This window comes from Phoca vitulina, unplaced genomic scaffold, assembly GCF_004348235.1.
Source record: "Phoca vitulina isolate PV1807 unplaced genomic scaffold, GSC_HSeal_1.0 scaffold30, whole genome shotgun sequence".
Taxonomy (NCBI): domain Eukaryota; kingdom Metazoa; phylum Chordata; class Mammalia; order Carnivora; family Phocidae; genus Phoca; species Phoca vitulina.
In genome coordinates, this window is record NW_022589733.1 from 5,790,118 (window position 1) to 5,807,950 (window position 17,833).

At 41.5% G+C, this 17,833-nt stretch overlaps 1 protein-coding gene across 2 annotated transcripts in view; it reads right to left on the reverse strand.

Moving 5' to 3' along the window:
- Nucleotides 1-4,572: 4,572 nt before the first annotated feature.
- The window catches only part of TOX3 (TOX high mobility group box family member 3), a 105,801-nt gene continuing 92,540 nt past the window's right edge, over nucleotides 4,573-17,833 (reverse strand). For both annotated transcript variants that reach the window (XM_032424049.1, XM_032424050.1), the window contains 4 exons: nucleotides 16,841-17,110; nucleotides 12,550-12,777; nucleotides 10,663-10,743; nucleotides 4,573-6,702 (listed from right to left, as the gene is read on the reverse strand). In XM_032424049.1, the coding sequence (XP_032279940.1) occupies nucleotides 5,989-6,702; nucleotides 10,663-10,743; nucleotides 12,550-12,777; nucleotides 16,841-17,110 (1,293 nt within the window). In that variant the 3' untranslated portion in view covers nucleotides 4,573-5,988. The remainder of the gene's footprint in view (nucleotides 6,703-10,662; nucleotides 10,744-12,549; nucleotides 12,778-16,840; nucleotides 17,111-17,833) is intronic.

Sequence of the window (17,833 nt, forward strand, 5' to 3'; positions counted from 1 at the left end):
TCTCTTTTGTATTGATGGATTTCTGTCATCTATGCATCTATCTATCATCTGTTATCTCTCTACATCCATCATCTATTCACACACGTATTTATTTACATATCCTGTATACCAATATATAACAGATATAAATATATGTCCTAGATATGCCATTCATATACAAGTATTAGAAGATGAAATAACAGGAACGCTACAATGAGAATATTTCCATCCCGGTTCCGACTGCGCCTCTTCTAAGCAGAGCTACTGGAACACGTTACAACTCTCTCTGTGCCTCAGTTTCCGAATTTGTTATGGGAGGTTAACACCTGCCCTATCTAGAGAAGGAACTGCTTTGAAAAGGGCAGAACACTATACACATGCTCGGGATAATGAGATGTTTTACAAAAGAGCATTATTCCTCTGCTAAGAAGTGTACATCCACATTCACGTTTTCTATCTGTGAAGGTTCTTCTTTGAAATTAAATTGAGACCATAACCAACATCCCTCCCAGGGCTGCCTGCCTGAGGTTTTACTCAGCAACAAAGCACGGGCTTCTTTTCATCATTCATCACATTTGAGTTCAAGCACCGAGAGGTACTTTTAACCAGTGGTGAAAATAGTTTTCTTTTCACAGCAGAAACACAGAAAAATCACCTCCCTCTTGATGCTCGTGGAGGGATAAGCCTTATTCTATAGTCGTCGCCCAAAACGCCTTACTTTGGCTGTGCCGTTGGTGTGTTCTTGCACCAGGAAGGTAGGAGTGGGGTGAGGCGAGAGAGCACGAAGTGACAGCTTTATTGAGGTATGCGAATAATTCGAATATTGAGGTACGTTTTAAAGCGGCAATCTTGTTCCATTTTTCTTTCTGCTTCAACACCAACTGGATACTCCCTTTTCGGAAGTCAGTTGATAAAGCCCTTCATGCATTTAATCAATCTTGATCATACCTTTCTCATTTGGACTTCAGTGCTTTTTGAGTTAAGCCCAAGTCCCTCGCCGGGCTTACCCAGACCTTCGACAAATCTAACTCCTAATTTCCTTTCTAGTACTTTCTCCTGCTCCCCTCCCCAGAAGCACTGTGTGTCCAGTTTGTTATACTGTCTACTGCTGTTTTGATGGTGTTTGTGCTATCGACATGAATGGCTTTTCTCCTGCTCCCCTTGTCTGGAGACGTTTCCTGTTTGTACCAGGATATGACTTCCATCCTGGCCCACTGAAATCCCACCCAAACTTCGGGGTGCACCTTAAATGCCAATGATCCCATGCAGCCTTCCCTAATACCCCTAACCAATTGCGATCTCTTCCCTTTCTAAAAAAGTATTCAATTTCTTAGATTACAAAAAAAAGAAGAAAAAACCCCAAAACCAAAAAACAACCCCACCCAGAACAATTTATGTCTCTTGTTGGCACACTCATCATTCTGTCCGGTGGGTACGTTTCTCTGCCACGATAAAAATAAATAAATAAATAAATAAATAAAAGCTCCTGACGTTGAAGATGGCTTATTATTTTATTATTTTTTAAACCTTTATTATGGAAAGTTTCAAACATATACAAAGTAAACAGAAGGTCTTATTTATTTTTGCGTCTCCTTGGGGACCCATCACAGTGTTTTGCATGTAGCAGAGGTAAATTTAAGTAATTAGGGTGGTAGGCAAATGGAGCCGCCTGTCTGCATATCTCACTCCACGTTTCGTGGGGGTTAAGCTCCCCCCCATCCCATGCTGGCACACACAGAGCCTTCACACCTGTAGGATCACAATCAACATGGGTTGGACCGTTCACGGACTTTAAAGTTCAGGGGACGTGTTTAATCCTGAAGGTTCCTTCAGATAGTCGGCAAAGCTAACTATATTTGAGGGGACGGGGAGAAAATTTTATCCAGGACTATTTTCTAAGAGAATACTAATCTGGTTGTGAGTCTGTGTGCTTTTCCCAGTAAGGCACGTCTCTTATAAATGTGCAATATTTGATGGGTAACTGACAAATAGGAGGGCTGTCTGAACGTACCGGGATCATAGCTTGTCTTTACCTTGCACTGTTAGCTGACATAAGTATCATCATGAGATGTCCTCTCCTTCCCCAAACCTCAACCTCTGACTCTTAAGTCTATAATTTTAGACAGGCTTTTTCTTTTTTTAAACTTGTGTCTACTTAGCCCATTAATTTCTGCTATTACTGTGTGTGTGTGAGAGCAATGAAATCCTGAAAGCGAACCAGAATTCTAGAGTGACAGATTACATGCCCATGCTGTGTCATATCCAATTAACTCAAATTGACTGTACAGTGCATTATTCTGTGAGTGCATGGAAGATCAATAAATATGGGGAAAATCCACCTCAGCGCCCCACTTTCCCATCCGATTCTAGTAGATCGGTGGCGGATCATGCTGCTGTGATGTGTACGCTGCAGCTCAGGCAGGCAGGTGGTGCGCAGACACCATTCAAACTTGGCCTATTCAATCTCAACGCCTCTAACTCGCCATTCATGCATAGCAAAACACCATCTGGTCCTATTTTGCCTCCAGCAATCACAGCTGACCAAAACCGATAATAACAGCTGTTGCAAAACAAAAGCCAAACAAAGGGGGTGGGGGTGGGTGGGAGGAAAGGTTAGATTGAAGTCCAGTGCTGAAAAATGCTCCATGAAGTGAGTTACGGGAAAGAAACCATTCAGAGGTCTGAAGCCCGCTGAATGGACGCAGCGGAGGACTTCTACTTAAACTTGAGATATTAATCCATCTGTCTAGAACGCCTTCAGACCTCCGTCAGGTGGTAATATATGGCAGAAATTATGCTGCACGAAGGCATTTAAGCTTTTGTTCTCTGAGTTGAGAACTAATGACCCCATGTCAGCTAAAAATGAAAACTCCTTATGCTCCTCCGTCATAAGGCGGTGCAGGTTAATGCGAAAAAGGGAACGTGTCTAGCCGTAGTAATGAAATAATGCGCACCCGGCAGGGGGAGAGAAAAGGTGTGCGTGATAGAGGTGGGGGGTGCGTGGTGTGTGTGTGGGGGGGGGGGTGCGCGGAAGCCTCGTTAATGTCTCGACACCACTTAAGAGGGAAGGCAGTTAGACCATTTAGAAATCCCACTAATCAGATACCACATTTCTCACGCCTATTTTTCATTACCCTGATTTATTTCTGACCTGTAACCAAAAGTACAGCAAGTACTTACTGACGTCTCAGGAATAGGTTACCAGTCACATGTATAAATTGAAATCCAAGTTGATTCGTAATATGCTTTGGCGAATCCTGAGAAGAATCATCCGGTGACAAGGTTGGAGAATTCTTTTCATGATTCAAGCCTTTTGACGCTTTAAACATACAGTTTTGCCTGATGATTAATTTCCTTAAACTGTAGTAATTAAATGATTTTTTTTTCTCCTTGAAATGGACCGTCAGTGGCTTAGCAGCATTTAATCAAATGTGATAAAACCCAAGATTTACAAAATCATTTAATAGATGTTACAACACCTGCTTCTAACTGCAAACAGTTGAAAACAGACTTCGCTTGCAATTAAGTCTTATCACTAGTGACATTTTTTTTTCCCAAGCAATACTTCATGGGTTTTCAAAATGACAATGACAGAACTAATACACAATTACTGTCACATGTAGTTTAGCAATTAATTTTGAAGACATTTGTCTAAAGGTTTCACAACAGAATATAAAATGGTTCTTATTGTTATGTAATGTTAGTTTCAATTCACAGAAAATCTCTTACCATCAGCTCTGCTTCTGATGGGTTGGAGGCAAGCAGATCATTTCTTTGTGGAACACAATTGCCTCCTTGTAGATGTGATTAGGCATCGTTCTAAGACTGTTTGAACACTGATACCTGTCAACTAATACAGCTTACGAAAAGCTTCAATTTAGACATAAATTTTTCCACAGCAAGAAATCTATAAATTTATAATTAGAATCTCTTGCTGTTCAATATTTGTACATAATACAGAGTACGAGAGGATTATGAAATATTGAAAGCTGAATTCATTATTCATACCCCACAACATACAGTAAATATTCTTTGAAATACAACAACAACTTTGAGGAATCCATAGCCCATTATTTCCGAATGTCTTGCACACGGGAGCTGAGCTACGGACACATAACCTACACCCTCATTTTTGCCAGATTAGGATCCTGGTCAGGGTTGACACTTGCTGTTTTTAATTTTCATTTTATCATAAGCAGTTTAAGACTGTTGCCAGTGGTAATTTGCAATTTTTATCAAGACCTCTTCATTATAGCTTCTGACAGGACAGATGCTGTAATTAATCATGCAAGACAACTGGGGATAGTGGTCACACTGTTCTCAAACAGGAGCCATTACAGAGCAAGAAAAGGGGGGAAGAAATGAACACTGAAATTCTTATTTTCACCATCCTTTTTAATAGCAATAACAACACAATGCCGGCTAGTTCTAGCCCCAAATAGAAGACAATTGCTTTTTCCTCTATACTTACCTTGCCACTTGCATCTTAACAAAAGGATCATTAAAATATATATATATATATATGTATATATGTATGTGTATATATACATATATGTATGTGTATATATATATATATATATATATATATTTCCGATTTTTTTAAGAGGTCCTGGATTTGGACCATACGATCCAAATTCCTAGCAACGAATATCCTATTTCCAACTGAACACAGAAGACAATGCTTTGGCTCAAATAAAAGTGGGTATGTGGCATCTTTCCCATCATATACGTATTCAAGGAACCGAAAGTGAAATTTGACATATCATTTTATTTGAAAAGTGAACATTTTCCTGGTTGTTGCATCAAAATACAGTCCACAGTTTTTACTGAAATGTGTTTATTCTATAGCAAGATAAAAGCATTTTTGTTTTAGTTAAGCAAAATACAAACAACTTAATTGCTGCTATCGTAACTCATAAAAAAGTATAAAACAGCATAAAAACACAATAAGCAACGTAGCAATGAATGGTTTATGTCACCAGTGTTTACGTTAAAGCCTCGTTTATGAAAACTTTACAATACATGATATGAAAACTTACAACTTTGAAAGAAAATATTTACATTGATTATTCAGATGTGGTGCGTCTTTTAAATATTCTACCGGTATCACATCATAATAAAAACTCTCGCATTTTTTTTTTTAAATCTTAACTTTTTGTAATAACTGTTTTCATTTAAGTGCATTTCCCTTTTTAAAAATACAGTGTTTTTATTTTTCGAAACTTGTCACTCAAAACACAGAATATAATATTCACATTCTTTTCTTCTAATTGGAATGAGTATAATGGGCTAACAGTGGCCATAGATATCGTTACAACATATACTGTGGTTTGATTTGGAGAAGTCATGGGTTAAAAAAGTGGAAATGAGTCAATAATGGAACCTAATCACTTGCATTTTTTTTTTTTTTCTTTTCTGGAGAGATTTAGGAAAAAAAAATAAGAGCTTTGGCAAAAGTCTGTGATTTACATTATTTTTTTTTTCATGACAAAAAAATGCCATCAACGATTCACGTCATACAAATGTTTGTATGAAACTGGATCTTCATATTTCAGGTAATTACGACTGTGCTTTTTTATTTTTAGGGCTCCGGAAGTTCAAATAGCCTCGAAGTGTGGTTTATTCACTTCTGGGGGAAATAAGGCCATTTTCTATGACTCAGAGAGGCCAGTTTACAGTCATCAGTATGTCCCAGGATTCATTAAACGGTTTGATTCACATATTGTAGGTATATAGCCTGAATAAATAAAAAAAGGCATCACATAAAAGAGCACAGCTTCTCTTGTTTAAAAACAAAGTGATTTATAGTCAGCTAGAAGATGATACTCAGCTACACTGTGTTCTTATTGCCTATCTAATAGACACTTGAGAGGACCATGTGATCTGTTGCACATTTCTGCATCACCACCAGCAACTTACAAGCTGCGGCCGCGGCCGCCCGGCGGACCCTCCTCCGCCGCGCTCCTCCGCGCGCCCACATCCGAATGCACCTGCCTGCCGCGGGCGTCTTCAGAAAATACTGACCTGCGACAGTACTTGAGTCTGTGTCTGAGCCTGTACTTGCGACTGGTGCTGCTGGGAGGCCGGCTGGGGGCTCCCGATGGCGGGGAGGGGCGACGTCATCTGGGAGGCGGCGGGGGAGTGCTGCCGCGGGGAAGGCTGGGACGGGTGCTGCATGTGCTGCAGCTGCTGCAGCTGGATGTGCTGCTGCAGCTGCTGCTGCAGCTGCTGCTGGCTGATCTGCTGCAGGTGCTGCTGCTGCTGCAGGTGCTGCTGCATGTGGTGCTGGAAATGCTGCTGCTGCATCTGCTGCTGGATCTGCTGATGCATTTGGTGCTGCTGCAGCTGCTGCTGCTGCATCTGCTGCATCTGCTGCTGCATCTGCTGCTGCTGCTGGGTCTGCACAGAAGGGCTCACCTGCGTGGACGACGCCGAGCCCACCAGGGTCGTTCCCATGGCGCTTATCAGTGGGGCCCCAATGTTCGATGGCATGTTGGCTGCGATGGTGACCGATGTGACAATCTGGTTCATGGGAAGTCTCATGGTTAGGGGTTTGGGGGCGATCGACCGAGGGAGCGACTGTTGGAGAGTCTGAGGGGTGGCTGACACGCTTGCGTGTTGCGACAGCGGAGGGTTGAGAAGGAGCGAGGATGTCAGATTGGTGGACGCCAGGGTCTGCTGAACAGAGCGGATGGTCTGGGCTTCTGCTGATTCAGCAGCAGCCTGCGTGGTGGGGGAGAAAAATCCCCAAATATTTAGATACCCAAGGACTGACAAGATTTAACTGGTTTCAAGTATTGAAAATGGATTTAAAAAAAAATGACCGCCATCACCCATTCTTCCCTGGACCCAAGTCTCTTGTCATGTGACTTTTTAGCTTCCCCTCCCCAGAGGTAGAGGCAAATCCCGTACCCCTGGGATCTGGGCTGGCCCTGTGCCCTTCCAATCGCTCTGGAAATCTGCCATCACCATGTGTGTGATAAGGGAGACAAGGCCCAGGCACCACTCAAAAGCCAGCCAGGCGACTGCCACATAGGTGAACGAGCCCAGCCCCCGCCCCAACCTCCATGCTGACTGCAGACGGATGAGCAGGACTAGTGGATCCTGATGGGCCTAGACTGCAGAACTAGCCAGTTCCCTGGCACCCTCTGAGATAAACACTCCTCTGTTTAAATCCCTGGGCTTTGGGGCTGGTTGTTACACAGCACGATGTAGCAAAAGGTGACTGATACACACGTTCAAGATGAACTCTTCTCCAGCAGTTAAGTCTGAGTTAACCCGCATCACTAAGAAGCATATTGAAAGAACAGATTTATCGACTGCCTGCGTTCAAATCGCACTCTACTACTTAACCACTTTGTCACTCTGGGCAAGTTAAATTCACCCAACTGTTCCTCAGTTTCCTTACCTATAAAATGGGGTTCTATTGAGGTTGTGAGAATTAAACTAACTCATATTTGTTAAGCCTTCAGAATAGGGCCTGGCCCATGGAAGCATTTAGTATATGTGGGCGATTTTTATGAATTAACAATTACTATTACTAGAAAACCACTACTTGAAAACATCAAGGCTCTGCACGTGCATGGCGGTGTGTGACAGTACTCACGTGAATATAAGAAAAATGCAACTGAATTCCGTAGAGATATTAAATGCAAGTATTTTACAACCTAAGAAATTGTTTTAGTTTACCCAATATTTTCAAAGATCTCCACAATTTATCACAGGAGTCCTAAATGAGGGGAGAATGTTCAACACTCAGGTGACTGAATAACCTGTCACAAGATAAACAACTGATCGGATGTGAGGCTCAACTCTGGAGAGAAATGACCTATTACATTCTGTGCTGAACACATATAATTACCTCCACAAAATAAATACTTTTACTCATGCAACAGTGATTGACATGATTGCACTTACTATTTTTTCTCTTACTCTTCACAAAATTAGGTGTTTCTGGAGGGGGGTAGTGGGAGCACCTTGGAAGCATCGAGCTGATAACCACTCTCTTCAATGATATGGAATGTTTACTTCCAGATTTGTATTACTCACATTTTAAAAATCTACCATTAGAAGGAACCTCAGAGGTGATCTCGGATTGAAAATCACTCAGTGTGGGAGAAGCCATTGTTGATGGCTTCTGTATGAACACATTATCATTGTGAAGCACCATCTATCAGTGGACAACTCTCTGGTTTTGTGCAGAGGCTTGGTGGCGTTGCATGCCTACTGGAAGGGCACATTCTAAAGCCTTAGGGTAAGAAGAAACCTGCAAAGACTCATTCATCATCTTTAAAAAACTATTAAATCACCCATAAGGTAAAATACATACAGTGTTGTACATATACACATGAAAATAATTCTTCTATACTCTAATGTTTAAAAATCACCCAGCTAGTCTTAGGATGAAACTACCAGGGAAGTCTATATTTAGACACCTGGGCAATCACACCAATGTGCCTTTCAGATGTCATCCCAGTGGCGAGTAGAAATGAGTGGATGAAAGAGATCTTGTTTGCCTGCCAGGTTTACTCCCTTAGATTTTAATATTAAGCTCCTATTAATTTTTGTTGGTTGTTGGGAAGATTAAAAGTAATACAGTAGAGACACATCTTAAGAGAGGGGGCCCCGCTCTGAATGTAGGGGCGTAAGTTAAATGCATATATGATGCGACCCTACTCATGATTTCTAATGAAGGCTGAATTTTTCCTGCCTGTGATCTCACTCCTCGGATGAGACCTCACTCCTTGGATGAGATCTTCTATCTGGGGCACAGAGTTCAAACTTGGGCTTCCCACATGATGGCCTTTAACTTGAGGACCAAGATCACATGCCCCCGAATCCTTGCCTCCCTGATTCTTTTAATTCTTTGAATATGGTCTGATTTTTAGTCCTCACCATCCTGGAGGCAACCATCCAGATGGGCTTTCGGTTGGCTACCATTCCTTCTTTAAATTGTGGGGTCTAAAACGGAACCAATTCTTCAGATGTGGTCTCATCATCACGCCGTACCATGGATATTACTTCCCGTGAGATCACTGCATTAGAAGCTACCTTATACTTTTGGTTCAGACTGAAATAATTCTGAACTTCTACCTCAAGGACTATTTTAGTTCCCTGCCAGGGCTCTGATAAGAAATTAAGGATGCTCTCAAACTGCACTAACTTAAGGAAAAAACAAAACAAAAAAACCCCAACAAAGACACTATTTTAGATTTATTCTTTTAAAATTCCATCCTACTGGTTTTTGGGAATCGCTGACTTCCATTCGGAGATACTTCTGAATCCTGATTCTGGAACCCAGGGTATAACTTTCACAGTATCCCTTCTACCTGACTCAATGAGCCCTGTCGTGGTTACTGTTTCCTGAATGCCTTTTGAGATACCGGCTCTTGGCTGAAATCCATGTGGGGTCAATTATTCATGCTCTAATGCACAAAGATCACCTATTCCTGCTTCTGGGTAAATGAATGAATAAATGATCCACTTAGGAAGTACATGGACATTGTTCCTCTATTCGCGTCACCCTATCTCATTAGCCAGCTATACCTCCATTCTTCACATCTGTAGCCCACACATTCAGCTGTCGTCTGCCAATATGCAAATCTGAGGCCAGGACTGGTACATCTTATAGGATGTGTCTTGCAGCGTCTCAGAGAAAAAGGTTTTGCTATTGATCTGATGAATGTTTTCTCTTTCTAATGAAGTGGAAGGTGTCCTAACAGCTGACAGTGGGGAAAAAAGGGAGGACCTCTCCTCATCTGATTTGGCAGATCTTAATATAAAGAAGAAACAGCTCAGGTGAGGAAGAGAAAAAAGGAATTAAACCCTTTCTAAATGGCTTTGCCAGCAACGCCCACCATGCCCTGCAGCCCTATGTGGTACTTGAGGCAACAAGCACGACAATGGAATGGAATCCCCGATTGCCAGAGGAAATACATCAAGAGCAAAAACATTAGTTCAAATTATTCTCCCCAAAGCCTCTCTAAATTCTAGGAAGGCTAAAGACAAAGTTAATTAAATGTTAAAATAGAACCTAATAGCTCACGCTCCTTTTGGATCAAGGTAATAATAATCTAGACTGACATTTGCTTTGGGATACTGGTGCATTTTATAGCACATCAGGGTCCATTTTATACTCTATGTATAATACATATACATGTCTTTTTTTTTTTTTATAAAGTACTTGGAGCATAATTTTATTTTTAAATAATCATGAGGTTTATTTATTTATCTGATGTGGAACAGTTTGGTCAAAAATGCAAAATCCCCCATTACAATAACATAACCATTGGAGAATTTATAATAGGATATCCCAGATATGACCAAAACACCGCCCTGTTTAAATAGAGGACATTCGCACAGATCTCGGTCCCTGACAAAAAGCAAAGATAAAGAGGCTATTAAAGATCTGTCTTTCATATTTGTGTTTGTTAAATAGTTTTAACACACAGAAAGAGAGACCAGGGAATCTTCTGGAAAAAATTCAGATTCAGAAGCTCCCATTAACTCCTATTTTTGGGGCCATCACTGTAGTCATCTCTCATGGAAACAAGTTAAATTTATGAGTTGTTCAAGATGCCTTTTTTTGGTCAACTCTAAGGGGAGCTGCCTTGATGTTTTCAATGCTCGGGGGCTGTTCTCAACAGTGTAACTCAGAGACCCGCCATCCCCACACAGGTTTACCTTAGAAACGAGGCTGGCCCGGTATGCGGCCAAGGCCTTTAGGTATTCCTTTTTGGCAGCTTCTGTTTTCCTTTTATACACCTATAAAAAAAAAAGACCACAGTTAGGATCACCTTTAGCATACAATTTGTCAGCCATAAAATGACGGTCGCACAAATGAGGTCACAACAGAACTCACCTAAAAAGTTGGTCTCTGTGGCTTTGATTTTTAAATGTGAACACACACACACACACACACACACAGAAGTATTAAAACAAAACCCTGCCTCCCTCACTGGAACACAATCTTGATATTTCTGATGATAAATGAAAACAAGATTTCCGGTTGTAAGACAGATGCTTTGAGAGAAACAGCTGAGGGCCTCACACTAAGGCAGAGATACAGTAGCAAGGAGAGTAAAATTGGCTACAAAGGGTTCAAGTTATAGGGAATAATGAATTTCCCCATCAGCGCCTTCTTTCCCTCACACACATTTCTAACCGGCACCGAATCAGAGGATTCAAAAACCAACCACAATGGGTACAGTGTTGTGAAGACACAAGAGAAAAGATGAAACCACCGCGGTTTTCTTTTGAAGGAAAAAAAAAAGGTCAGAAATAGTTAAAAGATGAGAAATTTCCATTAGTGAGGCCGTTTGAGTTACATAAACAAGTCCCAATATAGTAAACGTGATGGGCGCTTCCTTTTCATAAGGGCGTCTGACGGCTGTGTGTTAGACCAAAGCGCAACCATCTTTTTCTCCAGAGCTAAAAGAGGTAGCAGTCTGCCAGTCCCTTAGGATTACATTTCTGGGACAGAAAATCAGTGTGCTACATACAACAATAAACTCACCGCATATGGGCAAATCCTACAGCTGCACTGTCCCAAGCTAGTAGGAATGAGGTCATGATGTGTAAAGAAAAATCAAGGGTTTTCCTCACGTCTTCATTCCTGAGATGGTGATTCTATTTTATTACTAAGAGAGGTCTAGTCTTCTGAGGACATGGAACGTCCATTCCTACTAATGGTCATTGGGAGTTTCACTCAAGGAGCAAGGAAGCCATTCTTCCTCTCCATTTGTGTGGAGGCCCAGGAGTCAAGGTCCTAAGGAAGTATCTCCCACCAGCTTGACTAATCTCTCAATACCACCTCTCATATGGCCGAGCTTTCCAATGAACTGGCAATAAAATTTCAAATGCCCGGTGACGATAATGAGACTCACAGAGGTAGCTTCAAAGTTTGGAGACCCACCAGGACGGCACAAGTGTTTGGATCAAAGAAAAGGCAAGCGGGATGGACCTAATCCCTCTGTAGTGCCCTTTCTGAACAAAGGGGGCAAATTCCACATCACTTGAAATGAAAAGATGATCATCAAAAGTTCATGCATGCAGGATACTGCCTGAATTTCCCCATTTCTCCTCTGAATGGGTTCTGAACACCACCCTTAAGGGGGGACCGAGAAATCCATATAATTGGAGAGGGGCTTGGATTTATACAACTGTGTTTCTAAATTCCATAGCTTAGAAAGGCCTTGATGAGAAACAGTCATATTAAGTGAATGTTCACTCAGAAAAGCTATAAGAGGGGCACCTGGGTGGCTCAGTTGGTGAAGCATCTGCCTTCTCTCAGGTCATGATCCCGGGGTCCTGGGATCGAGCCCCGCGTGGGGGCCCCTGCTTGGCAGGGAGTCTGCTTCTCCCTCTCTCCTTTGCTCCCCCACCCCGGCCCGTGCTCTCTTTCTCTCTCTCAAATAAATACACAAATCTTAAAAAAAAAAAAAAAAAAAAAAGGAAAGGAAAGAAAAGAAAAGAAAAGAAAAGAAAGAAGGAAAGAAAAGAAATGAAAAAAAATCTAAGAAATACTCTGGTAACTTTTTCATATAGGGCTGTGCTGGATCTTCACCTCACCTGCTTTTGTTCTTCTCCAAGGCTGTCCCACATAGATGCCACAATTTTTGAGACCTCTCCAAAGGTGGCATTGGGGTTTTGCCCTTTAATGGCAGCCTGTGTGTCCCTGAAAAACAGGGCATATGCTGATACTGGTTTCTGCGGCTCGTTGGGGTCTTTCTTTTTCTTTTTCTTTGGAGTCTTGGGCTTCTTGCCAGAATCTGGAGCAGCTCTTTTCTCTCCAATGGCCTGCAAAGCAGGAAGAAAATTCACTGCCTAGAATGTCTTCGCAGAGAAGGCGGCAAGACCTACCCAGGTCCGCAACTGTTCTTTGAAGGTTTTGTTCAGCTGATTCATCGACAGAGGAATCCCCGGCAAAAGCAGGGGAGGGGTGAGCTTTCTTAGACTTAACTGGACAGCAGAGATTAGCATTTAGAACACTGATTAATGAGACCCAGAAGTATCTTCAATACATTCACAACATATGCTCTAAATAGCAATTATGAGTCATGAAAAACAGAACACTCTGTACCAGGCAATAAAGTGTGTGCGTGTGTGTGTGCGTGTGTGTGTGTGTGTACGCGCAATATATACACGCATTACATGTGTACACATAAAATAGTTTACATTTTCAGAGATTTTAGAAGTAAATCTAAGTAATTCGGGATGTTGATCATATTTAGATATTTTAAATGAGGTCCCTGGCCATAGTCACGTGCCATATATAGGATCAGTCTGAATCGATTTTTCAAAGCTTCTTTTATTTTACCAGAATGTTACCTTGCTCACGGGTCTCCAGAAACTCCAATGGAAATTAGCTACAAGCCCTGAGCTTGCACAGTAAGAGAAAGGTCATCTTTATTTCTTTAAGTCATGATAACTTTCGAAAGAATAGGCTAACAAGAAATATAAAAAAAAGTCAAAACTCCTTTAACTGGAGATAAAGAGGAAATTGATATTCTTTATTAAAATTAAAAACCTAGAAGAGAACAATAATTGATACTTAAAATCACCAAGGCTAAAAAGACCGGTAAGAAAACAGTCCTACAGAAAGTAACTGTTCAGAAAGTTGGCTGCCGCAGGGACAGTGAGAACCTGACACATATCTACCATATGAACTCGCTGAGATCAAAGCCACAGAAATGACAGGGGTATAGCTCCCCATATCTATATACCACGGAGCTCCAGATTCACCTGCCACTCCCATCATCTAATTTCATTGATCATATAATACATTTATCAGAGAAGCAGGAGAAAAGATGTATCAGCCTTGTTGTGTCCCTCTAGATTACAATAGGACTGAACTGAAGATCATTTTGCAGTTAACTTCATTGGGAAAGCTGAAATGTGTGACAAAATCGGTTTTAAAAGCCAGCCGTGGGGAATATCAACAGAGATAGACTCAAGTTACTAACAGATTGGTTTTTAATGGCCTTGAGTCTCAAATCCTAAATTCAAATTTTCCAAGAGTGTCATTATTTTCTGAATGAGAGGCATTTAGAACTTACTCCAATTGCTAAAATTCTTAGGGGGAACACTGCTAAGTAACGTGTCTCTGAGAGCTCTGGACCCTCAAGGTGGGGGGAAACCACAAGTCCACTTCTCCGTGGCCCTCCTTGAGTGGTAACAACATATGGACTTCATACAAGTAGTTTACACACTTCAAATGATGGTAAGCCACATCATCTCAACTCTTCTCCAAAATGCCATCTTCCATAACTCACGATTAAGTCAATCATTTTCAATGGTCTTTTTTTCCCTAAATTCTCAGGATAAGCGAGACTTGTTTAACTCTAGTTAATGAATCTGAACTTGTAAGAGACTCGGATGCTTTTCAGTTAGAGCTTCAGCGGGGGCCAAGTTTCCCTTCAGTGAAAAATACTGCTTTAGCCCCATGGGGGGAAAAAAATAGACACAGATTTTCCTAATTGAGTCAAACAACTATATATTGTTTTCCTGGAAGAAAAGTTGGCACTGTTGCCACCAATGATGCCCTGACCGATGACAAGGTGACAGTAATTTTCAGAGTAGCGTTTCCAAAAGAAAAACAGCTCAATCTTGCTCTCTGTAAACGAGCATTCCAATGGTGACAACCTTGGATATCTTCCTCGGATAACCATGACTTGCCCTAATCATCATTACCTTTTAAGAATAAACCCGAAATGAAGAATCTCACAGTTTAAACAAGAGCTCAGAATTAATTCTCTGAAAGAAACCTGTGTGTAATTGACTGAAGAGCGTTGGGGAAGGTGGAGAAGTAGTTTTCCCCCGAAGAGACACCATCAACGATAATTTTAATCTTTCTTTCGCAGCTCAGTTGCTTAAAAGATAACAAATTGGATTCTTTGCCTTTACACAGAACCTAGACCCTTGCTTAAAATGGAGTAAGCAAGGTGTCACAGATAAGGAAGGTTCTCCTTAGCCAGGACAATTTTAGTGTGGTGCAAACGTTGAGTAGAAGATCTGTGGAAATGTGAGTGAAATGAAAGGAATCCATTTAAATTGTGTCCTGGCCAGTTGTAACTTAGCTGGGCCTTATTCACATCTCTTGAGTTTCTTTATAATCATTGTTTCTCACTTCACCTTCACAGAAATCCTTGTGAGTGTGTGGAGAGACTGTCAATGCATTTACCCAATCTGCGTCCAGCAGGGTGCTAACATGTCGGGACAGAACAAACCCTTCTTCTTCAAATCCCTGCAATATATCTAACCTCCCTTCCCTCCTCTTCCTCACTCTCAATCTTCTCTAGTTCCTCTTCTTCCATTTGCTACTTAAAAATAAATGATGCTCAGGGCTCTGGCCTTGACTTGCTCCTTATACACTCTGAGAAATCCTGATTACTTCCCTGTCTTCACATCTATGTGCTGATGGTCCCCAAATCTGTAGTCCCACCTCCCATGAACTGAGTTCTAGACTCAAACGTGGGTGCTTTGAATTCAACCCAGACCATGCCAAACTCTCATCTCCTCCAAGGGAGAAAAAGTAACACTCCTCTTTCTGGGCCGATTCTCTCATTTACTAATATCCATGCTGGCTCTCATACTGAAACCCCATTTATCTTTTATGCCTTCAAATCCCAGTGGATTACCAAAACTTCAGGACTCTCCCTCTTACATGTCTCACTAATCTGTACCTCCTGTCCATTCCTTCCTTTGCTGAAAGGAAACACTTTATAGCAAGTGTTGATCAGTTTCCTTTCCTCCAGTCCCTCCCTCTGTAATGCGTTCTCTATACAGCCAAAGCCATCTTTCTAAAGCATAAAGTTGCTTATGCCACTCCTCTATGCAAATAATTACTCAGCTCTCAGCTACCTGCACGAGAAAGGCTACCACATTTCAGCTACTGTTTTCTTCAATTCCTATTTCTTTCCTCCCCATATCAAACTGTTCATGATACTCATAAATTGACGTGTACTTCCATTGCTCCCTCGACCAGAATGCTGGCCTCTCTCTTCTGCCTCACAAACTTTTATGTATCCTCTTAGACCTAATTCAAATATCATCTTCTCAACAAAGTCTTCCTCAAATCACTCTCCCAAGCAGAATCGACTACAATCTTAGCATACCAGATATATCAATTATACCTCTAATCACATCTAGAGCTAGTTTTAAACATTGCTTTTCATCCCCAGTGGGGAGTCCCAGGGGTAGCAATTCTCTTATAAATCTTTATATCACCAGAACTAAGTAAAAGGCCAAGCACAGAGTAGGTGTAAAAAATATGATGAATAAGGAACGAATAAGTGTACCAAGCATAAGTTACTTTATTGAAACAGAATACCTTTCTAAGCATTCAGAAAAGTCCTCCCTGAAACTAAGTTTTTATTTCAAACCATGTATATTTGAATTATCACTCCCCATGACAAAAGCAGGGATATGGAATGATTAGAACTTACTAAGTGATAAACATCAGAGAAGGTGCAAGTCTGTCAAATATGACAGTGGCTCAGCCAACTAACTGGATGAAACTTATCCACATAAACATTAACTTAGAAGCAGAGCACTTCAGAATTCCTGGGGAATCTAGTGGAAGTCCTCCCTTCCGCAGAATGAGAAAATCATGCCTACAAGAGTTAGGTGACATGTTCAATGCCTTATAACCAGTAGGAGAAGCCAGATCTCCCAATTTCCAGTGGAATATGCTTTTCACAGAAAATGAGTAAGTAAAAGAGTGAAGAAAAAAATTAAACTGTCATGAATTTAAATGCTAGCCAAATCCCAAAAGAAGGTAATACCATGAGTGAAATTCAAAGACACAGTATGGGGTGATTCCAAATTCTCAGGTGGGTGACAACTAAAGCAGTCAACTTACTCTGTTGGATTCATCAGCATCCTCTTCATTGATGGAACTGGAAGGGGAAGGGGTCGCGGATTTGCTTGCTGGAGGCGAAGGAGACGTGTGTGGCAAACTGGCGCCTCCCAAATTCAACCCCAACTGGGCGCTGAGCTGAGACTGGTTGATGGTGGTGAGCTGAGTGGGAGGCATGATCCCAGAGCGAGCAGCATCAGTCATGTGGACGATGGACCTCATGATCAAGGAGTGATCCTGACGGTACTGGGGCACTTGTGTGTGGCTCTGGTCCTAAAAAGGCAACAGATAACAAAGGGGGGTGGGATTCTTAGTTTTCCCAAGTATCAACAAGCTGAAAACGTTAGCACTCACTCCTTAGATAGGTCTGCCCTACTCCAGGTTGATGGTCCCTATTCATTAACTCTAAGGACTCATGCCCCAAAGCTGAAAGGTCAAAAGCACAAAGCCTAGTCTATTTTGCTCGAGAACTGTCACTGGATGACTTTTAAAGAAAATAATAAAAGACTATAGGCAGAGAAAGAAAACTTCCAACTCTTGCTTCTTACTGAGGAAACGGACAGGAAAGGGTTGAAGCAGAGGTTCAGGCCTTTCTGGCTCACCATTTGGTCCAGTCCTCCATCCTTACACACACATTCTGGTTCCATTCCCCTTGACCCAGCTCTGTGAGGGGAGGCAAATCCAGTCTTTATTTTATCCTTCCGGGAGTGCATCTGACATGTAGAGAGGATAGGCTTAGGGAAGCACAGAGCCAACATCTGTTTGCTTCAGGGGACCCTTTCTATAAAACCCTCTGTGGTTAACCAGAGGGTCATTCCAATTCTGAATTACATTATCAGTGGCATCTGGAAGTCGTTCAATGTCTTTAGGATTGGATATCACTTTCTTCTTCTTAAACCTGCCTTGTTTTCTTTCCTTCAACCCGCCATGACTTAATGGACTAATGGATTTTTTAAAAAAATATGTATAAGGAGGAGTTAGAGATCATCAGAGTTT